We start from the raw sequence: 21,545 nt of genomic DNA on the forward strand, positions 1-21,545 counted from the left end.
AAAAAGCATCTCTGGATCACAGTCAAAAGGTTTGAAACACATCAGCATAGGCTCTGGGATCAGACTATTTTGATCTAAATCCTGACTTAGCCACTTCCTAGCTCTGTGACCTTGGACAAGTTATTTAAACTGTGTGGATTTTCCTCATTTATCTTATGAGATTGTTACAAAGATTAAATGAATTAAAGTGCTTAAAACTATACCCAGCACACACAACACATGTTGACCATTTATCATTACCTATCCTTCAGGTTCTAGTTTGAACACCGCCTTCTCCAGAAAGCCTCCCCTACCATGTGAAGTCAGGGTTAGGTGCCTTCCTGCACCCTCCCCCCTCCTTACACTTGTCTGATTAGACCTGGTCAGGTTTGATTAGACCACTAGGCAGGTATCTTGTTCATCACTGGATATCTAGCGGTTAGCACAGTACCTGCCACACAGTAGGCAGCAGTAAATTTTTGCAGAATGAGTAACTTAATCACTCTTGGCAACAGATACACAGCCATTTGTTTTACGCAACTAAAGTCATCTTGGGACTTACACACCTGAGAAGTCACATCATTTTGATAAAGAACCTGTCATTTTAGCTTAGATTAAGCTTGATTCTCTTAATCTGAACTGTCAGAAGGGTTATATGACTTTTTTAATATACACTCGTTAGTAATGTAGTAAAAGATTTATGTTGGCTGGCTTCTTGACCTAAAATTCATAAATAATTTAAAAATCAGCATCTCTTAATTTTCCTTTTAGTCGTCATAATGATGGGGAAAATGGGCACTGTGTGACAAATAAAAAGTGGCATCTTTATTTGAGGGGGCAGTAAAAATAGTATTTTATTCTACTCCCTCCCTCCCACCCTCCCTCCACAACCCCTGGTACACTTTTCCCTTCTTGTTCCCACAGCATTACAATCAGAAAAAATAAGTTTTGGGACCGGATTTGGGGGTTATGGGTAAAAACAGTCAAATCACAATTGGAAATTTTCAAAATAGGTCGCCCACTTAATCATCATCTTTGCCCTCATCTTAGGCTCTCATCTCTGCTCTGACCCTTCTTCACTGAGGTCGTCTCCCTCATCGCCTGCGCCCAGCCCATGGTTATAACCTTCATCATCCTGCTCCTCCCCCACCCCCTACCTCCTCTCCCCCCCTCCTCCCCCCACCACCTCTCCGCCTTCCTTGCCTCCTCCTCAGCCTCTCCCACTGCCTGAGCATCCCACAGGCCTCCTGCTCTTCCTCTCATCACCCAGGCCCCCACACAGCCCTCGAAGTCGCCACAGGGGCCTCCTGCCGTCCTGCTCGCAGCCATGGAGATGTTAATTTGTGGGAGGGGCTTGAACACGTTTCCCGGTAGCTTTTCAGGTTGGTCACCTCACAATTGAAAGGTCTAAGCTCTTGAGGTTTCCTAACTTTCTTAGTGGCTCCATTGTACTGAGGCGTTTAATTTTGTTGCCACTTAAATTTAGATGCATGAGGTTCGGACACCTTGCCAATACTTCCAGGCCCCCTGAGATTCTGGTATCGCTTAGATAGAGCTTCTTAAGCCTGTTTAACTTTGGTAAGTTTGGGCCTGAGGTGAGGCCTGCATTGATTGTACTGAAGAACTCTAGTTCTTCAAACTCATCTGTGAGGCCTTCGATTTTGCCTTCACTAGACCGACGGCTGTCCAGGACAAGCTCTTTCACCTCGGAGGGTGCCCTGTTTCACAGTCCTAAATGAATTCACTTGTCCATGTCCATCTCTCATGCTCTCTCTCTGCAGAGGCTCCCACGTCGGCGTAATTCAATCAATAAACCCGAACCCACTGCCGCGCATTTTAAGACTTTGAAGGCTCAACCAGCTCCGCTCGCTCTCCAAAAGGGGGCAGCTTTAAATGTAGTTACCATTCATCCTTCTAGTCTTAATAATTTAACTGAGTTCTGCAAACAATTGTGGCTTTACCCATGCATTTCAATGTAAGCCTTTAATAGTTTCCTCTATGTTTGTTTTTCATGCATGAATCATGTTTCCCATATTTTTGAAGTAAAAAGAAGGAACAATTAAGTTTAAAAAGGTTTTAATTGGCTTTATTAATGCCAACCATATAATATACAGTTACTATGTTGATAACCTAAGTTCTATAACTGAAGAATGCTTTGCAATGTCTTAGTGATTGACATAGACTATTTCAGGGAAATGTGAAAGCACGCAGCCACTGCCTTCAAAATGGAGGACATTAGTGCCCAATTCATGAGCACATATAAAAATAATATGCAGCTGCGCTGTGCTAACTAAGGGCAGATGCACTCTGATACCTGTGGGTGGTCAGGGGGCTCCTGGACTATTCTTTTACTACATCAAACGGACACATACCAGGTGATGGTAAGTGCTACAAATAAAATAAAGTAGAGAAGAGGGATAGGGAGTGCCAATGGTGGTGGTGGGGTGTCAGTTTTTAATGCAATGTTCCGGAAAGCCTCCCTAGACTGTGACATTTCAGCAGGACCAAAAAAGGGGGAGGGGGGGAGGGAGCAACATGCGTGCAGGACTCAGGAGTGACCTTCAGGAAAAAAAAGGCCCTTCTCCAGCACACTGGAAAGGAAGCTTAAAGGCTCCCTATGATGGGACTGTGGGGCAAATCTATGTACGACATGCTCAGTAACCTTCTAATTACCCTGGAGGATACCCCTTTCACCAAGGCATAAAAAATGTAGTGACGGGCACCAGCACCACTGAAGAGCTTTGTGGGGGTTGTCATCTGTAGGCTGAAAATGACTGTAGGGATGATGCAGTGGAATTAGGTACCCTGATCTCAGTGGAAATGATGGCATCCTGGAGTGGTAAAAGCCAGATGGTAGTGCTTAACTCTTGGAGACAAGCTAGGCACAATGAGCTTTGTGGGGGTTTTCTATTTTCAGGGATGTATGGCAATAGTTAATGAATCATAAGATCTATAGGAAATAGATCTTAGTGCTGTTTGACATACATAGGTGGAAGACTTAACTAGTATCATCATGGTGGGGGTCGTGGCCTTTTACCCAGTTCTTAAACCTAAGCCAGTTCCCAGAGTCAGAATCTCCTGATTGAGGGGAAGGTCAGATCCCTTTGAGGAAGAATCCTGAAATGCCACCTCAGGTATGTATAGTAAATCTTTCCCTAAGCCTTCCCTAGAGGCACCTGAAGCCATTTACAACTGTACTTGGAAAGGGAAATACACACAATTTCCAGGTCTTGTTAGACACTGGCTCTTAGCCGACGCTGATTTCTGGAGATCCAACAATTCCATTATAGTCTAGTGAGTAGAGATTTAAGGAAATCAGGTGGCACATATGCCTTGGCCTAGGCTCCACCTTGCAATGGGCCCAGTAATATCACAGACCTACCTCTAGTTATTTCCATGGTCTCAGAACATGTAACGGGAATAGATACACTTAGTAACTGGCAGAATCCCCACATCGGTTCCATGACCCATAGAGTTCAGGCTATGCTTTGAAGGACCAGGAAGTTTAAAAAGGAAGCCCCTAGAATGACACTCCCTCACCCCCAAAAAGTCTTTCAGGGAAAACTGCAGAGATGACTACCACCATCAAAGACTTGATTCTATCACATTCCAATATAACCCGCCTGCTTTTCTGAAAAGCCAGATGGATTGTGGAAAATGACTTGATTATTGCAAATATAAATAGCTGAAGTTCCAGCTGTGGCATCCTTACTAGAGCAAATCAACATAGCCCCTGGCATCTAGTATACAGCTCTCAACCTAGAAATGTTTTTAAAAATCTCTATTAATAAAGATAATTAGAATCAGCCAGCCTTCATGTGTCTGGGACACAGTACACCTTTACTGCTCTGCCTCACAGCTATGTCAACTCTGCTATATTAAGAGGGACCTGGACTTTCTGGATATCCCACAGAACACCACACGGTCTATTACATTGATGATATAATGCTAACTGGACTTATTAAGCAGGGAGCAGCAAGTACTCTAGGTGCTACCTGCATGCAAAAGGTGGGTGATGAGTCCTGGGAAAGTCCAAGGGCCTGCCACGCCTGTGCAATGTTCATACAGTGGTCTGAAGCATATCAGGATGTCTCCTCCAAAGTGAGGGGCAAGCTGTTGCACCTGGAGCTGCCCAATACAAAGAAAAAGTCACAGTAATCAAGGCCTCTTTGATTTTGGAGGCAATGTATACCACAGTTGGGTGTTCTGCTCTGATCATTTACTTCAGTTTTGAGTGCGCATCTGCAGCAGGCCCAGGCCACTATGTAGGCTGCCCTGACAGTATAACCTAGAACCAATGCAAGTGCCTTAGGCAGAGATAGATGCTAAAAGCAGCTTTTCATGAGCCTCGGTAGGAAAATCACAAAGCTGACCACTAGGGCTCTGGATTAAGGCCAAGCCTTCTGCCTATACCACATGACACCAAATAACTATGCGGCCATGATGTAATGGTATTATTTGGGCCACAGAACATAATATTGGACATGAACAGTAACTTTCCATTGTTAAATCAAAATGACATCTATGAGACCAGATCAAGCCAGTCCAGAAGGCCCACGTAAACCACACAAACAGGTGGCTCAGACTCTCTGGAAGCTCTTCCCACTCTTTTGCTGCCTCCCCTCAACCTACACCTATAGCTCCCTGGGGAAATGACAGTTAAGAGGGAAAAGTTCAGGCTTGCTTTACAAATGAATCTGTAAGGTATTCCAGCACTAGCTAGAAGTGGAAAACTACTTAGTTATAGCTCTGCTCAGAGTGCCCCTGAAAGACAGTAGGAAAGTTCTCCTACTGTAGAATTGTAAACAGTACTTCTGGGTACATGCTTCATGTGGAAGACAAGATGCAATTCACAGGCAATGGCTGATGGGTGCACTCTGGGACTTGGAAAGAATAAGACTGGAAGACTGATAACAAAGAAATACGTGGATGGTCCTCTCAGGATGTATGTGCATATTCTATGAAGATATTCACATCCCGTATAAAGGCCTACAAGGGGATATTCACTGTGGAAGAGGCCCTCAAAAGTCAGGTGGCGAGATGCTCTGTTTAATGGCCATCAATCACCCTCTTTCCCAGTCACTCCAGTGGTTGTCTAATGGATGTGGCCACCTCCCAGGGATGGAGGTTATGCGTGGGCGTGATAACATGAACTCCCCCTCATCAGAGTGACCTGGTACCACATCTGCTGATGCTCAGCCTGCCCAAAGGAGAGTTAACGTTCCACCTCCAGCATGGCACCATTTTCCAGAGAAAGTGGCCAGTTGCCTGGTGTCAGGCTGATTATACTGGACCCTCTATTACAAAGGGTGAAGCTGCTTTGTTTTCATGCTCTGGGTGCAGAGCTGCCTTCCCTGCCTGCAGCCCTCCTGACAGCATCACCATTAGTGAACCCACAGAACACCTTCTCTATTTTCTCAGCATCTCACAAACTATCGAGAGAATTAAAAAAACACTTTCAAAACATGACAAAGAAAATATGAGAAAAGATATTACTGGTGAAATTTACTCCCAGATACAGATGCAAAACTCCTAACCACGACATTAGCAAATCAAACCTAGCAATATATAGAAAAGATCATATATCATGGCAAAATTGGGTTTATTCCAGGAATTCAAGGTTGTTTTACTATTTGGAAATCAACTAACAAAATTAACAGCTCAAAGGAGAAAAACCTATAACCATTAATACAGATGCTAAAAATGAAGAAATTCAACATACGTTCATGATCAAAGTATTCAATTAGGAATGGAGATATGCAGCAATGCATACAATAAACCTGCCTGAAGGGCAAATGGTGAAATCATTCTCTAAGATACAGATTAAGTCTAGGAAGCCCATGACCACACTTTCATTCAGTACTGTCTGAGTGGTTCTACCTACATGATAAGGTAAGGAAACAATGTGTATGGTTTACAAACAGAGAAATACATCCGCCATCATTCACAGATGACATGATTTTTAATGTAAGAAATCCAGCAGAATCTACAGATAAATTAGGAAAATTGGTAAGAGTTAATTAAGCAAGGTTACTAGTTATAAAGTCAATATACAAAATTGATTTCACTCATTTTCACCATCAACGATTAGAAAATACAATTTATAAAATGATATATTTTACAGTAGCTACAAAAATACGTAAAGTACTTAGGACCAAATCCAACAAAAGTTATACAAGACCTGTATGGGGCAAACTATAAAATATGATACATTAGCCCTGGTTGAGGGGCTCAGTTGGTTGCAGCAGCATCCCACGCTCCAAAAGGCCGCAGGTTCAGTTCCTAGCCGGGGTGCATACAGGAGGCAACTGATCGATGTTTCTTTCTCTTATCGAGTCCTCTCTCTCTCTCCCCACTTCCTCTCTCTCTAAAAATCAATAAAATATACCCTCAGGTGAGGATAAAAACAAATAAATAAATAAACACAATATAATACATTAAAGAATATTTAAATTAATAATTTGATATTGTAAAAATGTCACTTCTCCAAATTGATTTAAAGATTGACAGTGCCAATCAAAACTGTATTAGGGTTTTTTCAAGGAACCTGACATTTTTGTAGAACAGTAAAAAGTAAAAAAGAGACAAAACACTCCTGATGAAGGAAGTCATCAAGAATTATTGCAAAGGTAGAGTAATTAAACCTATTTGTTGGTGCAGGGATAATCAAATAACTTATAGAACAGAACAAAGAGCCCAGAAACCAACCCATGCATATGTGTAAACTTGCTTTAGGATACAGATGGCATTACAGTTCAGCCTGGAAAGAACACTTTTCAATAAAATGATGCCGGGACAGCTGGATATCCATTTAGAAGTAAAATTAGACTCTTGCTTCCACTATACACAAAACAAATTCCAGCTGCATTAAAATTTTCATTGTGGAAAGCAAAAGTATAAAAATTTTAACTTACATAGAAGTATCTTTATGGTCTTGAGACAAGAAAGAATTTTAAAAAATAGTAAGATACAAAATGTACAAACCATAGGAATAAAATTCTACCTCATTAAAACTGAGAACTTCCGTTATTCAAAAGACTCTTTACAAAGTGAAAAGACAAGTCATGAACTAGAAAAAGGTATTTAAAAACTGAAATGTTAGCCTCCAGAATAAAGAATTCCTACAAATCAATTAAGAAAAAGCCAAACAACCAAATAGAAAAATGGTCAAAAGACATGAACCAGGCATTTCACAGGTGAAGAAATATGAATGAGCCATACACATTTGAAAATATGCTCAATTTAATTATTCAAAAATACATTTTAAAACAAATGAGATACCAACCCTCACCCAAAAGATTTGCAATTATAAAAAAAAAAAAAAAAAGACATTATAAAGGGTTGGTGAGGACATGGAGCAACTAACTAGAACTTTGGGGAACAATTTGGCATTATCTAGTGAATTGAAAGATGTTCATATTGATCCATTAGCAATTTCACTCCAAAACATATGCCCTAGAGAAATTCTGGTCCATGAGAACCAGGAGTCATAGACAAGTATGTTCATAAACAGCACTATTTACAATACAAAAAACTTGAGACACCATACTGATGATAGTGTTCTAGAGTAGACTAAATGAATGCATTCTAATATACGTACACAAGGAAATACCATACAGCTGTGAAAACAAATGACAACCAGGTACACATATGGATGAATCTTAAGGACATTACTGAGTGATAAAAAGTCACAGAAAAATAAATTCTAAATAAGTCTATTTAGTTAAAATTTAAAAGCCTGTAAAATTAATAATATAGTGTTCAGAGTATAACATATGTATTAAAATTATAAAGAAAAGCAAAGAATGGTGAGCACAAAATTCAAAAGAGTGGTCGCTCAGAGGTAAAAGAAAAGGAATGGGCTCCGTGAAGCAAAAGATCAAGTGTTGGTGGGGGAAGTACTCCCACACACCACGGGCCAGAGTATAAACAGCGGGTGGCCGTGTGCCTAAGCAGGGGAGAGGCAGGAAGAAGGCAGAACTGAGGATGCTGTAACAGAATGACTTTCCTACTTTATTTTCGCCTTGGGCTGAAGTTGCCAAAATTATAACATGGAAATTAGAACCATCTGTTGACAGGATAAGTTAGTGAGCTGGACAGAATTTACCAAAAGAAATTGAGTAATGTATTTCAGAATCTGTTTTAAATTGTGGGAAAATATAAATAAAAAGCCTACTTTATTTGAGAAAGGAGAAAGCTGTCATTTTATCATTATCTATAATGGTAAAACATGGAAATAACTTTAGTAACCATTAACATAATACTGGTTAAATAAAATAGGATACATTCATACTATGGCATATTATTACATACATATAAAAATATTAAATAGACCAGGAGTAGAAAAATGGATCAATGGAACAGGACAGAGTTGTTAAACAGATACTACTTAGTACAAGTTAGAGTCATTTCAAAACAGAAGGGAAAAATAAATTAGTCAATAAATGTTTTTGAGACACTGGATGTCCACTGTCCTATCTAAAGACATTCACAAATACTTTAAATCCAGATAGGTTAAAGAACTAAAGCAATTAAAATGAAATGTGCGTGAATATGCACTCTGAACCTGTGTAGGAAAAGCCTTCTTAAAAACAAAAACAAAGCTCAGAAGAAAAAGAGGAATAAAACATGACTATAAAAACATAAAACCATAAAAACACCAACAAAACCAAAAAACTTCTATAAAGAAAGTTTAAAGACAATTCTCAGCCTGTAAGATGATACCTGCAACATAAGTAACAGGATTATAACACCTATACAAAAATGCTACAAAATCAATTTAAATGAACAACAACACACAATCCAAAATAAAAATAGGTTAATGACATGAGCAGGCAGTCCACAGAAGAGTAAACAAATACACAATGAACACATGGAAATTCGCAAATTATATCTACCATGTGATGCAACCTTTGTCCAGGTAAAAGCATAAGACTTGAAAAATATCAAGTGCTGGCGAGCAGTGCTGGTGTGTGAATAGTACTCTTAAATACTGCAATCTATTGATATTTTGAGGGGCTATTAGGTAGAATTAATTAAAATAAAAATGGGCATCCATTATGACCCAGGGATTCTATTTCCAGGAATCTACTCTAAAGATACACTCACATACGCACGTGCACAAAGCTATTCACTCAAACATTATTTGTAACAGTGAAAGATATAAAATATCAAAATGTTTATCAGCAGGGGAATAAACCAAAATATCCAGGCAATGCAAGAGTTAAAAAGTATATGGTAAACTTCTAAATACTGACATACACTGAAGGATTACCAACTGATATTGTTAGAAAAAAGGTTTCAGGAAAATACAGAATAATGTTTTAAAACAAAATAATGTCAATTCTACATACTTTTAAAGATACATGAATGTATGTAAATGTACAGAGAAAGGTCTGGAAAGTAACCAACAAATTAATAATAAAAGTTAACTCTGGGGAGGGGACTGTGTCAGGGTAAGGAACAGTCAAGGGGGCTTTTAATTCTACACTGTTTGAATTTTTAAAAGTAAGGGTATAGCCCTGCCAGGTGGCTCAGTTGGTTGGAGCGTCGTCCCATACAACAAAAGGTTGTGGGTTTGATTCCTCGTCAGGTCACATACCTAGGTTGTGGGTTCAATCCCCGGTATGGCTGCACACAGGAGGCAACAGATCGATGTTTCTCTCTCACATCGGTTTCACTTTCTTTCTCTCTCTTTCTCCCTTCCCCTCTTTCTAAAAATCAATGAACATATGCTTGGTGAGGATTAAACACACACACAATAAGAGTATATTCACTTAATATTTATGTAATTTAAAAATAAATAAAACTTATAAAATAATTACGATACAAAGCTATAGATCCTATACTAAGGGTATGAGCAGAGTCCTGTGGGAACACAGTGAAAGGGAAATCAGTGTGTAGAAAGATTGACAGCAGCGGTGACATCCGAGCTGGGCCTTGTTGCTCGAACAGGATGCTGCCAAGCATTCATAGTTTGGTGGACTGTGGCAAACTGTATTTTCCAAAGATGACTGTACTAACACTCATCCCATCCCATATGCTTTTCTTGGTTTGTTTTAAATATGTTTTTATTGATTTTTAGAGAGGAAGGGAAAGGGATAGAGAGAAACATCAATGAAAAGAAACATCATCATTGACTGGCTGCCTCCTGTGCGCCCCCTACTGGGGATCAAGCCTGCAACCCAACCATGTGCCCTGACCAGGAATCGAACCGTGATCTCCTGGTTCATAGGTCTACACTCAGCTGCTGAGCCACATCAGCTGGGTACATATGCTTTTCTTTCAACAAAATATTGACACTTATCAGTGGAGAGGTGGGAATCTCTGCATCTCCTCCCCCTGAACTTGAGCAAGACTTTTTAACTGCCTTGATGAGCAGAGCGGGGAGGACATATCATAGAGTGACTTTCCAGATTATTCAGCTTCTGCCTGGTCCTTTTATTCACATAATGCTCAGCCCTGGGACCCAACCAACATGCTGTGTGCTGTGAGGGAGCCCAAACTAGCCCACATGGAGAGGCCACATGAAGAGGCCCATGTGGAGAGAAACTGAGAGGCCAGCCAACAGTGCTCATCAACTCCCAGGTCCACGAGTGAATGGGCCTTCATATGATTTAGTCCCCAGCCTTTGTGGTCTCGGGCTAAGGCCCAAACACATCCTGGAGCAGAGATGAGTCATCCCCACTGTGCCCTGACCCAGAGAACCTGTGAGCAGAGTAAGTGGTTATTTTCCTCCACAAAGTTTTAGAGCAATGTGTTTTACAGCTGGAGTAACTGGAACAGACATTCTAAGGAGAAGAAACTACATGAGTAATAGAATGTCACAGAGCACTGTGAATCCTGGCAGTTATTGGGTGATGAGGCCAAAGAGTCTGGCTGGGACCAGACTATGAAAAGTCTTATATGACAGTACAAAAAAATTAGACATCCTATTGGCACTGGAGAACTGCAGAAAGTTCTTAAAGTGAAATGCTAAGATATGCGTTTGAGAAAGATCTCTCCGAGTTTAGTGTAAAGGAAAGACTGGAGAAAAGACAGATTTATAAACAGGAAAAGCTCCTCCAATTAACATGACTCCTGCCCAAGTAAAATGGTGGAATCATCCCTCATGCGACAGGTTTTGTGACTTTTTTCCTCTTAAGGGTTGCCAGTGACGCTCATTTATACTCAATTTCACTTGCATTAAAATGCTGGCCGGGGGAAGCATGTCCACACAACCTGTAGACGGATATCTACAGCAGCTTTATTCATAACTGCCAAAACTTGGACACAGCCAAGATGTTCTTCAGAAGGTGAGTGGATGAATACTCTAGTATATCCTATTTAGCACTAAAAAGAAATGAGCTATCAAGCCATGAAAAGACAAGGAGGAACAGTAAAGCCTATTACTAAGTGAAAGGAGCCAGTCTGAAAAGGCTACATACTTTATTATAACAACTATATGACTTTCTGGGAAAGACAAAAGTATGGAGACTGTTACAATATCAGTGGTTGACAGGGGTAGAGGGGGAGGGAGAAATGAATAGCAGAGCCTAGAGGATTTTTAGGGCAGTGAAACTTCTCTATATGATACTATAATGGCAGACACATGTTGTCACACATTTGTCAAAACCCCTTGAATGTACAACACCAAGAATGAAGCCAAATGTAAACTATGGCCTTTGGATGATAATGCAAGTTATCACAGTGTTAATGTAGGTTCACTGACTGCTACCAATATACCACTTGGTGTGGGATGTTAATAGTGCGAGAAGCTGTGCTTGTTTAGAGGTAGGGGGTGTATGGAAAATCTCTGTACCTTCTGCCCAATTTTGCTGTGTACCTAAAACTGCTCTTAAAAATAATCTATTGCCCTGGCTGGTTTGGTTCAGTGGTTAGAGCATCGTCTTGCAGACTAAAGGGTCCCAGGTTCGATTCCAGTCAAAGGCACATACCTCGGGTGCAGGCTCAATCCCAGTCCCCAGTTGGGGCACATGTGGGAGGCAACCCAATCAATGTGTCTCTCTCACATCAATGTCTCTCTCTCCCTTCCACTTTCTCTGAAAAGCAATGGAAAAAATATCCTCAGGGGAGGATTAAAAAAAAATAATAATCTATTAAAAATGTTGGGGTGAGGGAAATGTGTGGGGTTATTAATAAGAATACAAAAATGTTTCCTTATTGCTCTTCCTTCAAGCTTCTGGATCTGGATCAGCTCACATAAAATGTATTCTAAAAATACAAAGCAAGGTGTCTACAAAACTGTAACCATGTACAACCAATTATCCATGTGAATAATGCCATCCTGTGCTACAAATATCACCGTAACCCACAACTTGTTTCTGTGCCTATTAAAATATCCTCATCATTCTCACGACTGGTTTTATGAGAAAACTATATAAACAAGAACTTGTAAAACAAATTTATACTAATAAGCTACAGTTTTTTATTCTGGATATTGGGAATCTATTTAAGGGGGAAAGTGAGGTGCATGGTCCAAAGATGAGGGAGACCATAAGGAACCAGCTCTGTGATAAAGGAAAGGTTGCCTGGGTGAATATAAAAGCAAAGATATATGAGGGGATGAAAAACACTAATGAAAAAGTTTCATTCTCATCTTGGCAGAAGATCTTTCATCCTATTTTTCGAGAAAATCAAGAGGAAGAATGTGCTGGAACTTGAGAGTTCACGGAGAGTAGGCAGGATGGAGAGGCGCAACAATGAATCCCTCAGATCCTGAGTAGCGGCAGAGCCCAGTGGAATTTAACAGTGGAATTTATTGGAGGTCAGTTTTATATAATTTTACTGTGCCTTTCTCTACTGTTAATTATTCAAGAAGTGATTAACCGATTTGTGGGATACTATATGCATCTTGCTTTTCATCTAATACTTGCTTCTGAAAAACATCATAATTCAATCTCTTTATCAAAGAGATCTTAATACAAACAGAAAAGAACTGAAATTAATTTTTTCTGCTCTTAACCACTCATAAAAGATTTAAGATTTGTAGTTAATAATTTTTGAAACAAAACTGAAAAAATAAAGAAAAAAATCATTGAAACAAACGGTAAAATAAGATTACAGAACCATATGTAGGTTGAACTTGCCCATGCTAGTCCTGTCCCTGACATTCAAAGTTAAATTAAAGCCACTGCTCCTATATTTCACAAAATAAAATCTGAAGAAAAAAATTCCTGCCCAGTGTTTCCTATTCATGTTTCTGAGTAAACTTCCTATTCTTTAATCAACTTACCTGCATCCCAGGGCTTAAAATCCTCTGCTTGCCCTTCTGACAACCATGTAGGTGATGAGACAATGGCTGGAGCAACTGTCGGCAGAAGTGGCTTTGGATCATCCTCATAAAATAACATCAGGTCCTTAGAGAAAACAAGAGAGCACGTTAAAGTTGAAAAAGAAATGAACCTCATTGCCTGAATTTGTTACAATGGACAGGCAATTTATGGAGATATAATCAGTATGTGCTATATGCAAAATGTATATAAACACATTTTGATTGAAATAATTCACACATAAGTTATCTATACAGTTGGGTGTCTGCTGAGTATAGGTTGGTCCAAATAAAGTCTACACAGTGGGATTGTTTGATGAGTCTTTTTCCCCATGAATGGGGGTTTCTAATAGTACTTTATTATAGTATAATTAACATAAAGTAAAGGCATAAAGCTTAAGTATGAGCTTCATAACTTTTAACTTTATGTACCTACATAACCACATTTCCTTCTCTCCAGAAAGTTCCCCCAAGTTCCTTTCCAATTGATACCATCTCTCCATCACTAGTAAACAGTATTCTATCACCATCAATGAGTTTGCCTGTTCTTGAACTTCATATAAATGTAAACATACACTATGTATTCTTTTCTGATTCCCACTGCTTAACATAATGGTTGTGATATTCATCCATATTTTGTGTACAAGGAGTCCCCCCTTATTTGTAGTTTTGTTTTCTGTGGTTTCAATTATCCACAGTCAACCATGCTCCAAATATAGTAAATAAAAAATGCCAGAAATCAACAACTCATGTTTTAAATTGTGCACCATTCTGAGCAGCGTGATGAAATCGTGTGCTGTCCTACTCCATCCCGCCCAGAACTCGAGTCATCCTTCTGTCCAGCATATCTGTGCTATATATACTGTCCACCTGTTAGTCACTTAGTAGCTGTCTTGGTGATCAGATTGACTGTCATGGTATCACAGTGGTTGTGTTCAAGTAACTCTTAGAGTAGCCTAATGCTGTCTCAGTGCCTGCATCATTCACCTCACTTCATCTCATCATGGTAGTTTTCTTTGCTGTGTGTTATCCTTGCCAGTTTTGGTATCAGGATTATGTTGGCCTCATAAAATGTGTTAGAAAATATTGCCTCTTCTTCAGTTTTTTGGAAGAGTTTGAGAAGGACAGGTATCAAATCTTCTTTGAATGGCAGGTAGAATTCACTAATGAAGCCATCTGGTCCTGGACTTTTTTGGGGGGGAGGGTGATGGGTTTTTCAATTTCCTCACTGTTGATCATTCTATTTAGATTTTGCAATACTTCATGATTAATCCAGGAAGATCATATAGTTCCGGGAACTTATCCATTTCTTCTAGGTTATTGAATTTGGTGGCATACAGTCTTTTGTAGTATTCTAGTATAATCCTTTGTATTTCTGCGACATCTGTGATATGTCTCCTTTTCATTTCTGATTTTGTTTATATGAGTCTTCTCTTTTTCCCTCAGTGAGTCTGGCCAGAAGTTTTAATATGTCCTGTTCCCACTCCCATCTGTCTCTATATCTTTTGAGCTCACCTTTTATTCCTTCTTTGACTCAGTCATTTTTTAGTTGTTTAATTTCCACTCCACATATTTTTGGGGTTTTTACTTCCCTTCTGCAGTTGATTTCTAATTTCAAAGCATTGTGGTCAGAAAATGTTTGGTATAATTTCAATCTTCTTAACTTTGTTGGGGCTAGTTTTGTGACCCAACATATGGCTTATCCTTGAGAATGTTCCATGTGCACTAGAAAAGAGTGTATAATCTGATGTTCTGGAATGAAAAGCTCTATAAAAGTCAATTATATCCATTTGGTCTAATGTGTCATTTAAGGCCAATATTTCCTTATTTTATTTTTATTTTTGGATGAGCTATCCAGAGCTGTCAATGGAGTATTTAGGTCTCCTACTATGATTTGTTTTTGTCAGTTCCTCCCTTTAGTTCTGGTAGTAGTTGCTTTATATATTTTGGTGCTCCCTGATTGGGTGCATATATATTGAGAAGTGCTATGTCTTCTTCTTGTAGTGTCCCCTTTATCATTATAAAATGTCCATCTTTGTTTCGTTACCTTTGTTATCCTGAAATCTACTTTGTCAGATATAAGTATGGCTACACCTGCTTTTCTGTGCATGCTATTTGCTGAGAGAACCATTTTTACCCTTTCGCTTTAGGTCTACCTTTGTCTTTGCAGCTTAGATATGTCTCCTGAAGGCAGCATATGGCTGAGTTCTGGGGGGGTTTTGTTTTTTTAATCCTCGTCAGAGGATATTTTTCCCATTGCTTTTCAGAGATAATTGCGGGGGAGGGAGAGAGAGAGAGAAACATCCATGGGAGAGAGACACATTGATTGGCTGCCTCCTGCACATGCCCTGACCAGGGCTGGGGACTGAGCCTGCCACAGAGGTATGTGCCCTTGATCAGGATCTAACCTGAGACCCTTTAGTCCGTGGGCCAACACTCTAACCACTGAGCGAAACCAGCTAGGGCTGAGTTTTGTTTTTTGATCAATCTGCTACTTTGCACCTTTCTATTAGTGAATTCAGTTCATTTACATTTAGGGTAATTATTGATGTATGAGGATTTCCTATAGCCACCTTACCTTTTGTTTTCTGGTAGCTATGTGCTTCCACTGGTTCTTTTCCTCTGTGTTTCTGTCGTTTTTATTTGGTGGTGTTCCATACTTTTTTCTTTGTTTCCTCTTTTTTAAAGGTATGTGTCTCAGTTTTGGTTTTTGTGTGTGTGGTTACTCGTATGTTTATGAAAAAGAAAGTTTTATATGTACAGTAGTCCTTTTTCTTTTGAATGCATCTGATCTCCAATCTCCTTTGCAAATTCAGACCTTTACCTCCTCCCCTTTTGTTTTTGCTGTCACAAATTATCCCTATTTACGCTATAAGTTTGTTGGTGATCTTACTCCTAGAGCAAAAGTTTTAAATTGTGATGATGTCTTATATCATGATTTTTTGGCCAGCTCTACATGAAAGAGTTTTCTCCAACATTAAAAAAAAAGTTTTATAGTTTTACATTTTACGTTTAAGTCTGTGACCCATTTGGAGTGAATTTCTGTTTGAGAGTCATGGTTTTGCCTATAAAATGTCCAATTGCTCTAATATCATTTGTTGAAAAGGTTACTGAATTTATTTTGTCAAAAATCAGTGGCCATATTTGTTTGGGTCTATTTCTTGGTTCTCTCTTATGTTTTACTGATCTAAGTGTCTATCCCTCCACCAATATGAAAAATCCCTATAAGATTACCAATAGGAAATGGCCAAATAAATTAACATTCATTTATATATCAAGAATACAGCAAAATTATATGTACTGATATAAAAATATGTCCATAACATGTAGTTTAGTGATAAAAGCGTATTTTGAAACAATATACATGGAATGATTGCACTTATTATTATAGAAAGATACGCAAGATACATTGCTTAGTTCAAAGCATGTCACAGAGCAGTACGTAATGAAAAAATCCATTTGGGTGAAAGAAATGTAGGGACCCAGAAAATTTCTTCCCAAAATTCATAAAAAACCTGCTAGTAGTAGTTGTCTCTTAGAAAAGGAACTGAAGGAATATGGAGAAGAAGAGACTTTGTTTTTCACTTTTTACCCTTTTATATCGTTTAAACTTTTTTCAATAAGTATTTTCTAATTTAAAAAGAATAAAAGTACAAACATGAAAATAAAAAAGAACTCAAGCATAAAGCAATGAGCAGAAGGTAAAGGGATAATAAATTAACATAACTAAAATAAGTATAATTTCCATTTTTCTAATAGCTTTGATGAGGTCAAATTTTCACATTACATGACATGCTAATAACTCCAAAGATAAAAAGTGTTTACTCTTAATTTAGCAAAGTAATAAATGAAGGCAGTAGGAAATAAACATTTATCTTCTACCACCAGCAACTTAGTAACTCACAATGAGACTGAAGGCTTTGGTCAACTTTATTTTGTGTGAACCAATTCATAGCATCCCTATCTGTTGCTAGGGGAACAGCTGTGAAGGAAAGTCATACCCTCCTTGTTGAATCTCCTCCAACAGGAAATGAGGAAGGTCTTTCGAGGCAGTGAAAAACTACAAACAGCCTTATGAATTAGCAGATTTAATCATAAAATTTCTGGACAGTATGCACAGCTATGTCTAAGCATCATAAATCAAAAGAATTGTGTTCCTTTACACAGGCGAGCACTGCTCTGTTTTTGAAAGCCCTAGTCTAGGACTGCTTTGAGGTAATTCTTTCATTTGTAGAAAGAGAATAAAGAGGTTGCTATTTAAAGTTTTTAAAAGATATTTTTAAGCACCTCTCATTCTGTCTAAGCAATCAACAATGTCATTTCTTCTTCATTCTGTATTAAGAACATGAGGATTTTAATGTAGATACAGTACATGTGGCAACAACAATTAGATGTACTGTTCAGCTTGATAGCTTTTGTCTTCTGCTTCTAAAGCAGAAGACTGAAGAGGACAATATTGGGTTGCGTCCAATGTTCCTGACAGTAATTAGAGGAGACGCTTGTCAGTAGTAATATTTTGAAAAAGGGAAATCCAGCTTTAAACTTCGTTTGAGGGAAGGGAATCACTTTTTTGCTCATTGATACAAGATCTGGAAAGATTTAAATAAATTACAGTAGCTTCCTCTAAAGTAAGATAAACCAATAACAATGAGAATTTATTGACTGATACAAAAAAACTAAGTCACATTTTATATCTCTGTTAGGCTCCAATGCATGTAAGATTATTCCAGTCTACTTTCTCCCTTAAAAGCCATTGGCAGCAAATAAACTGATCTCAAATTTAAAAATAATTTTAACTTAATGTCATATCTTTTAAAATAATCTACACATTTTCAATCTATGGGCTATTATGCAATTAAGAAACAGTGAAATTTTAATTTTATGTACTTTTCTGAGCTGCTATAAATTCAAAACCTAATTGGGCTGGGAAAAAGAGTTGGGAACGGAAGGTCAGCAACTAATTCCAATCTCCCTCACAGGAACTGTGGCAGGGAATGCTACACAAAGCACTCTGAGCAGGAGACCAAAAAGCCTCTTTCACAGGAAAAGGAGAGAAAGAAGTTACCACAGAATGTCTACTATTCATTCATTTCTTCATTAACAAAATTGGCAACTAAAGACTCTGTAGTGAGTAAAACTTAAAAAGGTCCCTACTCTCCAGGAGCTCTCCTGGCAGAAGAAACACAAGCTGCCATGCAGCAAAGCAAGAGTGAATAAGGCGGGGGGTGGGGGGGTGGGAGGGGGTGGTAAATAAGGTGATTTCCTGTGCTCAAGGGGACAGGTTCCAGCCCAGATGGTTCTGTAAGTTCACACTTTGGGGATACCTTCCTCTTCTAAACACACAGCAATAAATGCGAAAAAACAAACATGAAAATTGAAGACACAGTCATGCTGAAAAACAAGATGAATATCTTCAAGGATGAGGGCACGAACAGAAGCACGTGATGGTAAGGAGGTGGCAGGTGTGGACCTTCAGGGTTTTGGGTTCAAAAAAAGGCAGAGAGCCAGGAGCTCAACTCCTGAGGGGTAAGTACAGGTTTAAAGTGTCCATCCAAGACAGGAGTGTTGAATATGGGCTCCCTGCTTGAAATTATGCCCAGGCACTGGGATCTCCTACTTATGAAGAAGCTGAAATAACTGGGAATCAACCACAGCCCAGAACAATGTCCTCTTAAAATATTATACCCAGGTAGGTGAGAGGACACAAACTAAATTTCACCAACAACTGACCCTCAGCATCCCTTGGTCTGGGGACAGGATCTACAACATCTCTGATATGAGCACAAGGAAGGAGCCCCAAGCTGCCAGTGTAAGACCTGAATGTGGATCTGTGATCCTAGGTGTCAGGAGGAAGAAACTGAAAAACTGTTAGGCAGGAAAAGACTGTCAGGACACTCAGAGAGAAGGAAGATTAAAAACTTGAGCCACTTGCCCTGGCCAGGTGGCTCAGCTGGTTGGAGCATTGTCCCATACACCAAAAGGTGACTGGTTCGATTCCAGGTGAGGCACATACCCAGGGTTTTGGGTTCGATCCCTGGTCAGGGTGCATGGCAGGGGGTGGCTGATGAATGTTTATCTCTCACATCAATGTTTCTCTCTCTCTCCTCTTTCCTCTCTCTCTAAAATAAAAAACATATTCTTGGGTGAGGATTTTTTTAAAAAAGAGAGAAATATTTAATATTAAATATCAAATGTAAAAATAGAATATTGAAATAGAGAATACAGATGGGATAAACAGTGGAATGGGCAGAGTTGAGAACAAGTTAGTAAGCTGGAAGATCAGACTGAGAAACTCTAGAAGAAGAATAAAAGAAAACAAAGAAATAGAAACTTTAAAGAAAAGTTAAGAGATATAAAGACAGAAAGAAAATTACTAATATCCAGATAAGAAGAGCCCAATAGAGAAAAATGAAAATAACCAGTAGGAAATATCTGAACCAGAGATAACTTTCTCAGATTTTAACTGAGACAAAAGACTTCCCACTGGAAAGTCTCACAGGGTTACAAGGAAAAACCACACTTAAGCATATTACAGTAAAATTTAAGTTTTCAAAACTTAAAGTTTTCAAAATCTTTCAAAAAAAGATGTTGAAACAACTGGACATCTGTAGGCAAAAAAAGTTGTTTTAAAGAACCTTGACATATACTTTATACCTTATGCAAAAATTAATTCAAAATTGATCATAGACCTAAAACATAAAACTTTCATATGAAAACATAAGAGAACATCTATATGACCTTGGGTTAGGTCACGCAGATCTAAGAGTTCTTAGATATGACACCAAAAGCATGATCCATAAAATAAAAAATTGATAAGTTGGACTTCATCAAAATTTAAAACTTATGCTTTGTAAAAGATATTGTTAAAAAGAAAAGACAAGCCACAGACTGGAAGAAAATATATGCAGATCACATCTCTGACAAAGAACCTGTATTCAGAATACATAAAGAACTCTCAAAACTCAATGATAAAAAATAATCAATCCAATTAGAAAATGGGAAAAATATATGAAGATATATTTTACCGAAGAGATGTTATTCATGGCACAAATAAACACATGGAAAGATGTAAAACATCATTAGCCATTTGGGAAGCAAAACCACAATGATATGTCACTATAAACCTATTAGAATAGCTAACATAAAAATAGTGGTAATAACAAAAGTTGGTGAGGATGCAGTGCATGAATCTCTCATGCACTACTGGTGGGAATGTAAAATGGTGCAGCCACTCTGAAAAACAGTTTAACAGTTTCTTACAAAACTAGCAATCATGCTCTTGGACATTTACCCCAGAGATCTGAAAACTACATATAAAACCTGTACACAGATGTTCACTGCAACTTTATTCATAAATAGCCCCAAACTGTAAGCACCCAAATATTTTTCACTGGGTGAACAGCTGAATAAACCCTGATACATCTATAAAATGGGGTGCTACTAAACAATAAAAATAAATGAATTATTGATACATGCAACGACCTGAATGGAACTCAAGAGCATTACGATGAGTGAAAAAAAATCCATCTCAAAAGGTTACATTTACATAGCATTCTAGAAAAATACAGAACTATAGATGGAGAAAAGATCAGTGTTTCCAGGGGACAAGATTGTCTGGGATGAGATGGAGTAGGTAGCATGAGGGACTTCTCTCGTGGGGATAGAACAGTTCTGTATCTAAATTTTGGTGCTGGTTACACAAATCTATACTTAGGACAAAAGTACATAAAATGCACATACATACACACACACATGCACACACACATAAATGCAGTTAAAAAACTAAATACTGAATTGAAAATTTGAAAACTAACAAAGTCTGTAGCCTAGTTAGCAGTAACATGCCAATGTTCATTTCCTGGTTTTGATACTGTACTTCAGCTATGTAAAGTGTCGACATTGGGGGAAGCTGGGGGAATGATATGTGGGACTTCATACTATTTCTACAACTTCCTATAAGTCTATAATTATTTCATCATAAAATGTTTTTTAAAAATGAGCAGAGAAAGACAATTCAATAAATACTGTTTTTCCACAGAGATTCAAATAATGTAAGACCCTATCTCACGCTAGCTGGTAAATTTCTAGAGGGCAAAAGGATTTCAACATTTAGAAGAAAAATAACAAGATCTTTATTACATTAGAGTAAAAAGTATTACATAAGATTTTTAAATGCACAAACTATAAAGGGAAACTTTTATATAATTTAATCATATTCTTATTTAAAACTCTGTATAACAAAAGACACCAAAAACAAAGTTAAAAGACAAGCAGTTCCCTTTAGAACATAAGAAGC

General features: G+C 38.4%; 1 protein-coding gene and 1 pseudogene across 1 annotated transcript in view; both read right to left on the minus strand.

The window, feature by feature from the left end:
* The window catches only part of ENTHD1 (ENTH domain containing 1), a 64,070-nt gene that overhangs the window by 23,596 nt on the left and 18,929 nt on the right, over positions 1-21,545 (minus strand). The window contains exon 4 of the mRNA XM_087813810.1: positions 13,214-13,337. Coding sequence (XP_087669936.1) covers positions 13,214-13,337 — 124 coding nt within the window. The remainder of the gene's footprint in view (positions 1-13,213; positions 13,338-21,545) is intronic.
* LOC107531227 (acidic leucine-rich nuclear phosphoprotein 32 family member D-like) lies at positions 1,002-1,738 on the minus strand (annotated as a pseudogene).

The sequence above is a fragment of the Miniopterus natalensis genome, chromosome 2 (assembly GCF_054644295.1).
Source record: "Miniopterus natalensis isolate mMinNat1 chromosome 2, mMinNat1.hap1, whole genome shotgun sequence".
Taxonomy (NCBI): Eukaryota; Metazoa; Chordata; class Mammalia; order Chiroptera; family Miniopteridae; genus Miniopterus; species Miniopterus natalensis.